At 37.8% G+C, this 12,894-nt stretch overlaps 1 protein-coding gene across 2 annotated transcripts in view; it reads left to right on the forward strand.

Annotated features, from left to right (window-relative positions):
• The window catches only part of KCNIP4 (potassium voltage-gated channel interacting protein 4), a 434,206-nt gene that overhangs the window by 19,938 nt on the left and 401,374 nt on the right, over positions 1 to 12,894 (forward strand). The window contains exons 1-2 of one of the 2 annotated variants that reach the window (XM_089524726.1): positions 9,645 to 9,704; positions 9,988 to 10,130. The exons of the other annotated variant lie outside the window; for it this stretch is intronic. Of the exons in view, the coding sequence (XP_089380852.1) occupies positions 9,989 to 10,130 (142 nt within the window). The 5' untranslated portion in view covers positions 9,645 to 9,704; position 9,988. Of the gene's footprint in view, positions 1 to 9,644; positions 9,705 to 9,987; positions 10,131 to 12,894 lie in introns of those variants that run through there. 2 annotated transcript variants of the gene reach the window in all.

The following is a 12,894-nucleotide window of genomic DNA, read 5'->3' on the forward strand; positions in this document are numbered from 1 at the left end:
GAATTCTCTGTAGGTTCCAGGTATTCCTGAAGCCCAGCACTCACTCTTCTTGTGCCTTGCTTTGCAGACACTAAGGAGATTATCACATGGGGCTTTTAACCTGCAATTATAGTCATAAAATAGTGCCTTTGGCCTGTTACAGACTGCCAAAATAAAGCTGCTTCGGGTCTCTTTGGAGGTATGCTATTTAAATGATGCATGGGTCCTAAGAGTCCGGAGGTCGCGCCAAAGCCACACTCCATTCCTAAGCACTGGAGTGCAGCTTTGGTGCAGCTTCCGGATTCTTAGGATGCATGCATCATTTAAACAGCATACATCCAAAGAGACCCGAAGCAGCTTTATTTTGGCAGTCTGTAACAGGCCTTAGACACATAACTGTTGTGTCTCCCAAGCATAGTTAGGGCATGTTTTTAATTGATAAGGGAAACCTGTTAAGTTCCCAGTTGCACTGCAGTCCCAGTAGTCATCAAGTGCAAAACGTTTCCTCCATGTTGCAATATTGGTAGTCATGTGGTGTCACAGTCTTCTATTTTCTCTCCCCCCCCCCCCCACTATTCCCAAGCAGTCTGATTTTAGTTTCTGTTATTTTTTGTCTATTTTTTTTCTTTCAAAACTCAAATTGTGCTAAAAAGTAAAAAAGAAAAGAAAAAAAATGGGTAGGGCATAGGGCAGGGAGGTGGGTTAAGGGGGAGTGTAGGAGTGACCATAGTAGCAGAAACAGCCCAAGTTATGCAATGGACAAGATGTTTTATAATAGCTGCTCACAAATCGCTATGTTTCTGTATTCTTTAAAATTAGCATGATTTCAGCAAGAACAGGGCTCATCATAACATCCTTCAGAATAGGAAAAGGTGATTCCTTTGTCTGACCCTGTATAAAGTGAATCCAGCAATCATCCACTCATGTGCTAACAAGACAGGTGCATTGGGAAAGGATAGAGAGGCAAGAACTGTTTTTATTAGCTGGCATGAACCATTAGAACTGTCCCCATCTGAGCCTCCTACAGTATTTGGGGAAGTTTGGATTGGGAAGATGGTAGGGGGACACAGAGAAAGCAAGTACTACAAGCTTGGATCCAGTCCTTACCAGCTGCTCTGATACAGTATATCTGGGGACCTCCTGGTATTGAACCTGCATACACAAAGTTTTGATGATCCATGTAGTGTCTTCTGTGCAATCTCATTCCTTGTTCTGGTCTGGAAAGGAACAGTGTGCAATTTGGAGATGAGTCTGCCAGAGTCCAGATCCTGTCTGATCTTTGAAGCTAAGCAGAGTTGGACCTGGTTAGTGCTTGGATTAGAAACCAGAATGAATAGCAGGTGCTGCAGGCTATCTTTCAGAGGAAGGAATTGATAAACCACTTCTGAGGATTCCTTGCCTATGAAAATTATGTGAAATTAATGGGGTTACTGTAAGTCAGCAGGCAATTTGAAGGCAGACACACAGAGCCTTTTCTCATTTGGCTTGTGAAAAAAATCTAATTGTCATGAAATTATTTTTTGGATCTTTTACTGTGATGACATACACAATTTCTCTGTTCCTTATTTTCAAAGCAGTACAAATTCCACGAGAGAGAAGAAATCTCTCTCCCTTGTGTGCCGCATACAGTTGCTTGTGGACAAGCTGACATATTTATCTCCCAGATCATGTTAGTATAATAGTTCTATTTACACTGTACAAAAAGTCATGTTTGGTTTCAGTGCCAGTGAGTGTGTAAAATTCTCAAATGGCTCAGACATTAAAACTATCATTTAGTTTACTGAAACTCTGACCCTCATAATTAGCTATTGTAATTACTTGGATCTGAATGCTTTCCACAACTTGTCTGTTTCTAGCCACAGCAATCAAAATATCTCTGCTGATGCAGCTGAGACTTGACACATTTAAATGGAAATCTTCTGATCTCTTCCCATTTTAGCAGTAGCTTTTTATGAAGCTTGCTCTCATCAAGATGGCATTTTGCAAGCCTAGCCTATCCCCTGTAATGATTAGCTTTAGAGGGTTAAGCGAAATCAGGTCAGCCATTCTTGCTGACCCAAGAACTGAAAAAGCATTGGGAAGAGACTTAATATACTGTTAACATTCCTGTAATTCTTAGCCAGATGTAACAGAAAGCAGGATGAGGAGAACAAAATGGAAATGTGTCCAATGAATGATTAAATATATATGGCCTATTATTAGTTGTATGCTTAGCAAATTTATAGACTCAGAGATCCTGTCTTGCAAGATCAGATTCCCAGTATTCTGAGCTCTAAAGGCTACTTAATCTTGTAACATGTCAATAGGCTGCAATTGGCTGTAACACTAAGCTATAGCAACACTTATCATTTATTTCCTTTCATTCTTTGGCAAAGCCACAAAGTGAAGTTAGCTGTCTCTTTTCAACTAACTGAATGAAGTTTGGCTTTTTTTCTGAACTGAGGCAAATTAGTTTAAGTTATTGTGTGTACAAACAAACCATCATGGACTTGGGTTCATCCAGATAGGCCAAATGGGAGTCTTCATTGCTCTACATACCACTTTCTTTTTCTTTCAAGGCCTGAATGATGTCCTTCTCATTTTCCAGGCTTATTCATTTCTTTAGGCTACTTCTTTGGTTCCTATCAGAAAAAATATTTTAAAAAGAAAAAGAAGAATGGTATATTTCAGATGGTGTATTTCAGATCATTTGTGCATGTTTTGCTCATAATTCAGGTTGTAACATAGGATGTGGGAGTTCAGATAGCCATTCTTATCTGAACCACCCTCTCTCTCTCATTTTTATAGTTCTCTTGGACAGGATTTATTTTTCTATTGCCTCCTTCCACTCCATCATCTGGCTGAAAAACTGACATCCTCTCTCTCTCTCTGTATATATAGGCGAGTGAAAACAGGTTGAGGGCATTGCAGAGGAATAGAAGAGGAAGCTCAATTTATTGCATTAGTCTACTGACCATTTCAAACAATTAGAAATGAAAAAGCAGCACAATTATAAAAAAAAAAAAAGGGGGGGGGGGAGAGAAGAGCATTCCTGGCTGACTTTGGGAGGTGGCTGGCTGCTATGACCACTCCCTTACCCCTTGCAAGCACACACCAGCCCCATGCTTTGGGAGGAAGTGACAGGAGAAGTAGTCCTGGCTGCCAAGACCTTTCCCAAGCTGCTGTTGGGTGTGAATCTTCTTTAGAGTGGGGATAAGCAATCATGCCAGCCAACCACCACGAGAAGCTTGCCGGGGCCATTCCCCTCCTTGAAGCACATTCATGCATGCCAGCTGTTAAGATGCTGGCAGCCCAGGATTTCTGCAAGGGGGAAGAGCAGAAGTTCACCCATTCCCACCAAGTGACTGCCTGGGAAGCTGGGCTGCCCTGGAAGGGACCTCTCAGTGGAGGGGAAAGACACAGCCAGGTATGCAGGGCTAAATCCTGTATCTATTTGGATAGTTATTTACACTGCCAATGATGCAAATCTTTTGAAAAAAATCAAAAGAAAAAATGGTACGAATTATCCCAAGTTCGGTGTTTTGTTTTTTCTTCTCTTTTTTTTTTTGGCAGCTCTCCACAAATTGAGTCAAGTGCATTTAGGATGCATGTGGACAACATAGATTCAACTCGGATTCATAGCAGATTATTTTCACCATCTGAATAATACAGTATATAGACTCAGAGATCCTGTCTTGCAAGATAGCCTCACATCTATTTATGTGGATCATCAATAATTTTTCAGTCCTCACAGGAAGTGGGTGTTTACATACAAGCCTTTTGTGTGTAGTCATATTGCATGACTGGCCAAGACCCCCTGTGAGGCGAGAGATAAATCTTAATAAACATTGTTCTTGCAAGCAACAGTGAATAATTTTATCATTTTACTTCTTAGGTGTGAGAAAATCCATGAAAACTGCAATTTCTGAAGACTATTTGACATTTGAAAAATGGTATATGTTTATTTTTTAAACAGAAAATTGTATTTTCTGCATAGAAAATGACATCTCCACCCAGAAAAACAGCATTTTCTGTGCAGAAATATTAATTTTTGTGTGTAGAAAATGCCTTTTTCCATGCAAGAAATGTATTTTCTGCACAGATAATGCTTGCAAGTTAAATGCATTCAGGTATTTATCAATATGGGCAACTACACATTCATACATTTACCGATTTATTTAAAAACGGTTACTTCTTGCCTTAATATCTTGGAATTCAGCCCCTAAGATGGCTAACAAGCAACGTAGAAATAACAGCAAAAATCTTAAAATGTATCACTCTGTTAAACGTTTCAGCAACAATCAGGACAATGGGGAAGAAATATAACCAGAGCAGTAGAATTCAAGGTTACAATATGGATGCTGTCCTTCCATGAAATACCCTGGGGAAAAATGCTCAGCAGAAGGTCAATGACAGCTATTTTCTTTGTGTGTGCATTCACTACTGAACTACCAGGAGTGAAAAAGCCCTTTGCCATGTAGGGACTTTATCACATGGGAGAAAATAGGGAAAAAGTGGAGGTTTAAACAAACTTTATCCCATGAAAATCATTTGAACGTGTTGAAGATTTTAATTCAGATCGCAGTTAAACAGGACTTATCCTGGCAATAACTTGTGATTTCCCTTTGAATGATTTGTTGCTGGTTATTACATGGTTAATTCCAGGATACGTCTTGTTTAATTGTGATGTCGTGTGAAAATCTTCAGTGCGATCACATGATTTTCACGTGATAATGTCCATTTAAACCCCTGCTTTTCCTCATTTCCCCCCGGTGATAAACTCCTTTGTCTAGCAGTGGTGGAGCTCAGAGAGGGGCTATCAGCATTGATCTAATATTTGTAACAGGATGTTTTAGTTGTTTTTAGGTATTAGGAATGAGTATTGGAATAAACTTTAGTGGTTTTGAGGTTTTTGTTCAAATTACCCTCTATACATTGCCAGACTGGTTACAAGACAGATGTATATTGCTTCAGAACCCTGTGTGTTTATGAGGCTAGCAGTACATTTCATATGGATCCTACTAGAGAGGCCCCTTCCCCACCACCACTCCCTTTGTGTCGTGTCTTTTTAGACTGTAAGCCTGAGGGCAGGGAACTGCCCAATCAAAAAGATTGTATGTACAGCGCTGTGTAAATTTACAGCGCTTTATAAATAAAGGTTAATAATAATAATAATAATAATAATAATAATAATATGGACAAAATCATGCCTACGTTTTAAAATGTAAATGGATAAATATGAGTACACTTTAAAAACAGGACTTGGTCAGTGGCTTGGTAAACCCACGGTTTGCTCTCTCTCTGCTGGAATGGAAAGTCATTTTTATTCAGACAGGCTTTTATCTGTTAACTGGTTGCTGCAAAAAAAAAAAATTGTTTTGATTTAATTAATTGCTATCACCCTTCAATTAATGTTGAGAGGAATTTCAAACCCAAGTTTTTTTCTCCTTGGTTCAGGTATATAGATTTGCAACAAAGGAAAATCCCTCATGGGAGGCTGAAACTGTGGTACAATTCTATCCAAATACTGTCACATTTAATGAAAGCCTTACAATACTATTGGTTAGGCCACCTGTGGAGATATAGCAGGGTAAAGGAGAAAAATATCCTTTTGGCATTATATGCTAACTGTGTGAGTCCCCAAGTTTTATACAGGAGTCCACAAACAAAGATGTTAGCAGGTCTTTCCTATTATTGTTGTACAATGAAAACATTTATTAAGACTACAATAGCTTTCTGGAGTGGAAAGGCAGATTCTGAATACACTTTCAGTTGGTGTCTCAACAAAGGTTGGGGGATCACGCAGAGCTGATACACCTCTATACTTTGAGAGCTGCAGCTTGCCTAAAAGAGCTTTCTTCAGAATTTTTCTCATGTTCAGCATGAGAGTTGACTTCTTTCTTTTAAAAACAAACCCTTCCAAGTAAATCAGAATACAGTGCCACGCATATTCTAGATTTGTCTAAACTCTCTCATTCAGACTGATTTGCACAAACAGGATCAACTGAATGAGTTGTCAGGGACCTAGACATCAGATATCTTGGATTATCAACAGCTGTTTGGGTCAGACACAAAAAAGAAGCGTGGTTTTGTTGTGCAAGATTGCTCTTTTTTTTTTTCCCCCTGTGGAAGATTTTTAGTTTTCAAAATTACTGCTTTTCTACTCAAAACCAACAATCTTGCCCATGAACAAAAAATGTGGCTGCCCAGATACTGCCCCCCATTCTTTTTCACATATGGAAAAAAAAAGTATGGTATTTTTCCACAGAATGATTTCCTGAAACACTGAGGTGTGCAGATATCAGGCAGGAACTGCTCAGAAAGGTTTTATCTGCAGTGGGGAGAAAACTGGAAATTTTTCATCCTGATTTGTGAGATAGAAATACTAACATTTCTAATCAGAGAGTATCAATTGTTACACAACCACTCACTATATTATGAATGTCCATCATTATACACTATTGCTAAGTTGCTTAGTAACTTTTTTTAAAAGGCTGTAGGATTACCATCTCTGATATGAAACCACCATTATAATAACACTTCAAGCAGAATGAATTCTAGAACAATGAAAATTTATGCTGGAATAAATATGATAAGACCACATTGTTGGTCTTGCCACAATATCGTAATGTGTTGCGTGTTGTGCCAGATTTCCCTGCTTATCCCTGGACTACCACATCTCTTATTTACCGAGGTCCTCTGATCTTTGGAGCATTTTCAGGGGTATGAAAATGCTGTAATGTAATGTAAAGGGAAAGGTCAGGGAGGTCTACTTCATCCATCCCCACTGTGTACTACTAAATCTGGATCCAGACCAAGTGCTAGACTGAGAAGGAACTTTGAAAACATTTATTACCACGTAACTGATACAAAACTGATATTTCTCATAAGTTGTATTTTGCCAGAGCTATTGGAAAGTGTTACTTTCTGGAAAAGATAGTATATGTTGTATGCGTTTATTTCATTATTTCAGATTGTCAGTGTCCAGTCAGTTCTTGATATACAGTTGGCCATTGCCTTATGTAAGGGATCCGTTCTGGATCCCACTACGTAAGGCGAATTCTGCCTATGCTCAAGCGTGCATGGCAGTGCAGCGGTGCACAGGGCACCATGGGCGTGCGCCCCCATTCAATTGAATGGGATGCACTGCCCCTTCCACCCCGCGGCTTGAGTGCATACGCTCAAGACCGCGTATAGCGCGCCCGCCTATGGCACAGGCACACTGTATTTTATTTATATCATTAGGGATAAAACATTTTAAAGAAACCACCAATCTAAAACCTTCATAGTTTTTAAGGCTTGGAGTAGGCAACTTTGACTGTTTGAGCTGCTCATCGGTTTGTGTGACACTGAAAAGTCTGAAGGTCCATTATTTCTTGAAATATTTATGATCACCTTTCCTAAGAACTTCAGAAACTGAGCTGCAGATTCTTAAGTATCAAGGGTGTGATGAAAAGCACTTAGTTAATTGGAACTGTTATATTGCCCAGAGTAAAAACATGATAGACAACTAGAACATTTTTACTGCTGATTATTCCATTAAATATTGTTTTAATTATTCAGCAAACTAAATAATTTGATCTTTTAATGCAGGGACAAATGATCCTTTGGGAAGTTTTGGCATCTTAGGCTTTCCATCTTCATTTTGTATCTTCTGACACAGGATTATCTAATGGCTGCCTACTGAAAATACATCTGGAAATTATTTGCAATGATAATCAGTAGTTTTAACAGTTATGAAGTTCATATCAGAAAGATAAAAATAAATGCTGTTGTGTGTAGGATCCATTCTGTGCACAGACTAGGATACCTAATGAAATTGTTTCTGCATTGCTCTCTTTCAGGTTTTAAATCTACAGCACTATATAAATAAAGCATAATAATAATAATAATAATAATAATAATAATAAGTGAAGAATGCATGACTGAACAACTTGTGTCTTTTTTGAAACTCCCTGTGCACAGAATTTTTTTTTCTATGATTGGGATATTTTTCATCTCAGGAGAAAATTGAAAAAAACAATCTCTCTGTCCAGGTCTGGAATGTATTGTGCTAGATCATGTATTTGATTGGTTTTAATTCTTTTTCCCTATTATGAATAGTTTTGAAAAAGGCTGGAGTAGTAGTAGTAGTAGTAGTTGTTGTTCTCAGATGAGATGTGTCAGTTGCCCAAGGCTATGAAAAGAATTCACTACCACAAGACATAGGGATGGTTAACAATTGGGACCTCAACTGCCTCAGGAGGTATCTGAGCTGTTCTGGATTGTTAAAGACATCCTCTGAGAAACTCTCTTGTCAGTAATGATTTCTTTTTCAAAGATGTGCTTTTAAGTCCTAACTTCAGACAACATTATATTGATATGACTAATAGGGTCAACCAGAGGGTTCTGGAGCCACAATTGATGATAGGGTGGGCAATTTGTCAGAGGGTCCTGGGTGCTGTATATGTTTTAGGACTGCATGTGATTCATGGGGTTCATTTTGCCAACCTCTACACATTAGGATTAAGGAATTTCTGGATTTTGAAAAAAGTGGATGCTATTCTTTAAAGCATTTATAGTCAGCCCCCCATATTCACAGATTCTGCACCCTTGGATTCAATAATCCATGGCTTGAAAATGTGTTCTAAAAATATTCCAAAAAGCTAACCTTAGTTTTGCTAATTTATATATAGGACACCATTTTACAATGCCATTGTATATGATGGGACTTGAACAGCCATGGGTTTTAGTATCCATGGGGTGTCCTGGAACCAAACCTCAGCAGATCCATATGTAGAATCTGTAAACAGGACTCAAAGGAAGAGTGTGGTAAGATTTTTTTGGAGTGATCCATCAATCAGTTTGGGTGCCACCTGAAAAATCAAAAACTACAGATTTCTGTAGTTTTTGTTTTATAATTCAAAAAATGGGCTAACATATTTTTAGAAAATTTGAAATTTACATTTAAGTTAACATCTCCATGCAGTTTTGGAAATGAAGGGCAAATATAAATATTCAGAATTTGCTGGTTTTGGACCATTTTGCATGCAACTTCGTCTGAATATTTTTTTACAAATTGTACATGCTTCAAATCATAACATGTAAATATATAATATTATCAACACCTGTTGAATTACATTATTATAATCATCTATAACATACTAGAAGAATATATAAATCCTCATCTGGTCACACATAAGCCAAGAGTAGAAGTAGATAAGTAAAAATGTATTCCCAAATTTGAAAACAATATTTATTTCCCAACTGGAAAACTGCAATATCTGCTACTACCTTCTTTTTGTTTGGAGGGACTATGCATAGTAGTACAAGAGATCATTGCAAATGGAAGATGATGAAGGCTGTAAATGATAGTTTGCATCAGGTGAGTGGAAATAAACTCACTACTTTTTAAGATAGTCGTGATAGTTTTCTTGAGTAACTAGTACACTTCTAGTACTGCTATAGTGTGATACTATGTGGGACAAGGACATGCTAGTACTGCTATAGTACTGCTGTATGGGACAAGAGAGAGCAAAATCCTACATTTCTAGGAGCACTGGCTGCTTTTCGGCATTTGAGTGACACTGGAATTAAGGCATTCTCAGTGGTATTATTCATTTCCCCCCAGGCAGAACAGCTGTCTTCCAGCAACCAGCTAGAAGGGTACAACACTCATTTAAAACATAAATCTGAGGAGGGAATATCTAAAATAGAAAGGATAATAAGACTTAATTGCATTTTGCTTGCCTAAACAACAAATCGAGGTAAGGAATTAAATATTTGCGTGTAATCCTAAAATGTTAATATTCTGTAAAATTGATGAAGATATTTCTCAGATTCTGCTCCATAAATATGTAATATGATTGGATTTCTGTATATGCTGATTAGTATGTAACTGATTAGTGTGCAATGTATAAATTTTGTGTATCAACAAAACAGGGCTTTGTTTGCATTGGTTACTGAGCGTTTTAGCTAAATATGCATTTAAGGAAATCTGATCATTCATTCTTTTCAGTAAAATCTAAAACATATAAAGTTCTTGTTTAGGATGGCATCATTGCCCCCTGAGACAAAATGGAGGATGGAAGACTTTTCACAACACTACAAGAAACCTGGCATTTTCAGAAAAATGGGCAGAAATTGTTGTTCGATAATGAGAATGATATTTTGGGCACACTCAAGCTCCAGAGGTACTTTTTCTTCTTGAACATATGATGTAAGAGGCAATGGTAACATGCCTCTTAATGGTAAGAGGAGAGATAGGCAACAATCCAAGGAAGAGAATAATTAATCCTTTTGTCTTTTGGATGTGTTGATCATCATGACAAATTACTTTTGATAATTAGGCATATGAGAGATATATAGTGTGCCGTGTGGCATGATAAAACTCTTCCTGTTCTTTCAGGTATGTGACACTTGGGTTATACCACTTTTAAGTGTTGTAATACATTATATACTTGATGTGCACAATCTGTTTTCCTGCTACCTATTTAGTCTTGTGAAATGTTACTGTTAAGATGCCATCATTTCTACAGTTTGGTACAGTAGCATGTTCTATTCACACGCAAGTGGCTGAATTCGGATGTCATTAGAATTCCAGGGTGGGGGGGGGAATGCAGGAGATCAATAGAGGCTGTGCATGTTTGAAATAGAATCCCTTTAGTATCTCATTCTCTATAGTCTGTTGTCCCTGGAACTGGTGTCATCCTGGATGATGCACACCCTGTCTCTCTTTCAGTGATATAAAGAGAAAAGGCATGCATGAACTGAAGCCTGTACGAAGGCTCCATAATTTATTATAACTTATTTATAAAATTATGAATGAACAATGTTGATTTGATTTACTTGAAACTGATTTCAGTCATGAGTTAAATTGTGTCTCTGCAGGACTCATGTTTTAATGATTAAAATCACAGTTTAAATCGCTAGTGAAAAAAAATGTTCATTTTTAGTAGAAGCTTTAATATAAATATAATTATATAATTATTAATATACTATTATATTATTATAATATAAATATTATATAATAAATAAATAATATATTTATATATAACTATTAATTATTAACATAAATGTTTATCATCTTTAATAGAAGCTTTAATATAAGTTTAATACATATTCTGAAATGTAAGTTTCATTGCAAGATGAAAAGCAATTTTTCTGAAATGTTTTCAGATAGGTTTTCAGTTTATCAACATGTGGGACCTCTTTTGTTTGTATTTAGATGGGGTGAAACTCACAAGCCAAATAAAGCAGTTTCAAACCACTTGCAAGGTGGGGCATTTGGATGACACATGTCTCTAAAGCAGGTGGAAATCAGATTGAAGCCATGCTCCAGAGCTAAAGACGGGAGCGAAAAGAACGTGGAATATTCTGAATTAGCCTGGGAAATGTGTACCTTTGACCCTGCATATAAGTGCCTTGATCTATCCTAACCCTAACCCTAAAGCTGCATATAAACACCTTGATGCAAGTGTGCATTTAAAATGGAGGGAGCCACTGTACCTAAGCAGTCAGGACGGAAATGCAAAAAAGTGAAAGGGTGACACCTCCAATGGATGTAATTACAACATGCGCAAACCAGACAGTCCAGGGTGAAGAGGGTTCTCCATAATTGTGATTTTCCAATGTTTTACTGAGCACACTGATGCTCTGATGCCCTGTACTGGTGAAGGATCACAGGTAGGACTATGTGGCCATTCAAAGGAGCAGCCATCCAATGGGATGGCACCTAGGCAGTTGTCAGCAGTGTATTTGTGTGCATGTATGGCGGGGAGGCAACAACAACAAAAAAATTACCCAGCAGCTTGATGCTATTCTGTGTAGTCAGGTTGTGCACATTTGGGCTGCCTTGGGAGGGCTGGTGCAGTCAGCAGGGTTTTGAAGTGCTGTCAGTAAAAGCAGGTTTGAGCCACTTTTTCCTCCCCATCTGTTCCACCCTGACTTCTCCACTTTGTCCAGATCTACATGGACATTATTCTAATGTGCAGCTGAACAAATGTTATGCAGTTGGAAAATAAAATATTTTATAAAACAGATTTTCATGCAGTTCTGGTGGCACTGGACCGGCTTCCGGATACTTTGGGGGTGTGCATTGGTTCATTGCCGTGTTCCCAAAGCTGCCAGAAGCCACCTTATTTGGCCTTTGTGTTCTGGGCCTATCTCACCCAAATTGCCTTGTTCACTGTCTTTATCTTTGTATTTAGAGAGAGGTAAGGCTGAGAGAGATATGATGTGTACTCCGTCTTCAGGATAGGATGTTCAGAATAGGACAACTGGTAACATATGCAGAAAATAGAATTACAAGTTGTAAAATTAATATGAATGATTAGATCCTTGCCCTTTTTAAAATATGTTTTAAGAAAGTTTTACAATCTGATATAAACAGTTAAAATTTAAAAATCTTTTTTAAAAAACAAAAACCTGTGTCATTTATTGTTACCGACCATCTGTATCCAAAAGTAATTACAAGGCGATTTAACCATTTGAAAACTGTGAGACAGTATCATAAAATAAAAACAGGGAGGGGGTATTTTTTTTAAATAGCAACTATAAATTAAGCTTCTTAAAATATCATTTAGATCAACATTTTAATAACCTACCAAAACTACCAATAACCCACCAAAAACTATATTAACTCTTATTTGCCTTAGGGTTGGAATTGCACAATGTGGTGTTATAGAAAACCTAAAACATACAGCAAGGACCTTAAATCTCAAAGCCATAAACAGGTTTATAAATCAGGGTACAGGCTGCAAGAGTTATGGGCCAGAATGTTAAGTAGTGGTGCCTGGGTTGTTGAATGCCCTTACCTTACCTGGGAAGTCTGCCTGGCCACACACTGTGTAATTTTGGATAATAGACTAAGGCCTCAACACAACATTCCATCAGCACATCATATATAAAACCTACACTATACTGAACCATCCCCCCCCCCCCCCCCACTAACTCTAA

The sequence above is a fragment of the Sceloporus occidentalis genome, unplaced genomic scaffold (genome assembly GCF_023333645.1).
Source record: "Sceloporus occidentalis isolate IW3139 unplaced genomic scaffold, rSceOcc1.0.p SCAF_5, whole genome shotgun sequence".
In the NCBI taxonomy this organism is placed as follows: Eukaryota; Metazoa; Chordata; class Lepidosauria; order Squamata; family Phrynosomatidae; genus Sceloporus; species Sceloporus occidentalis.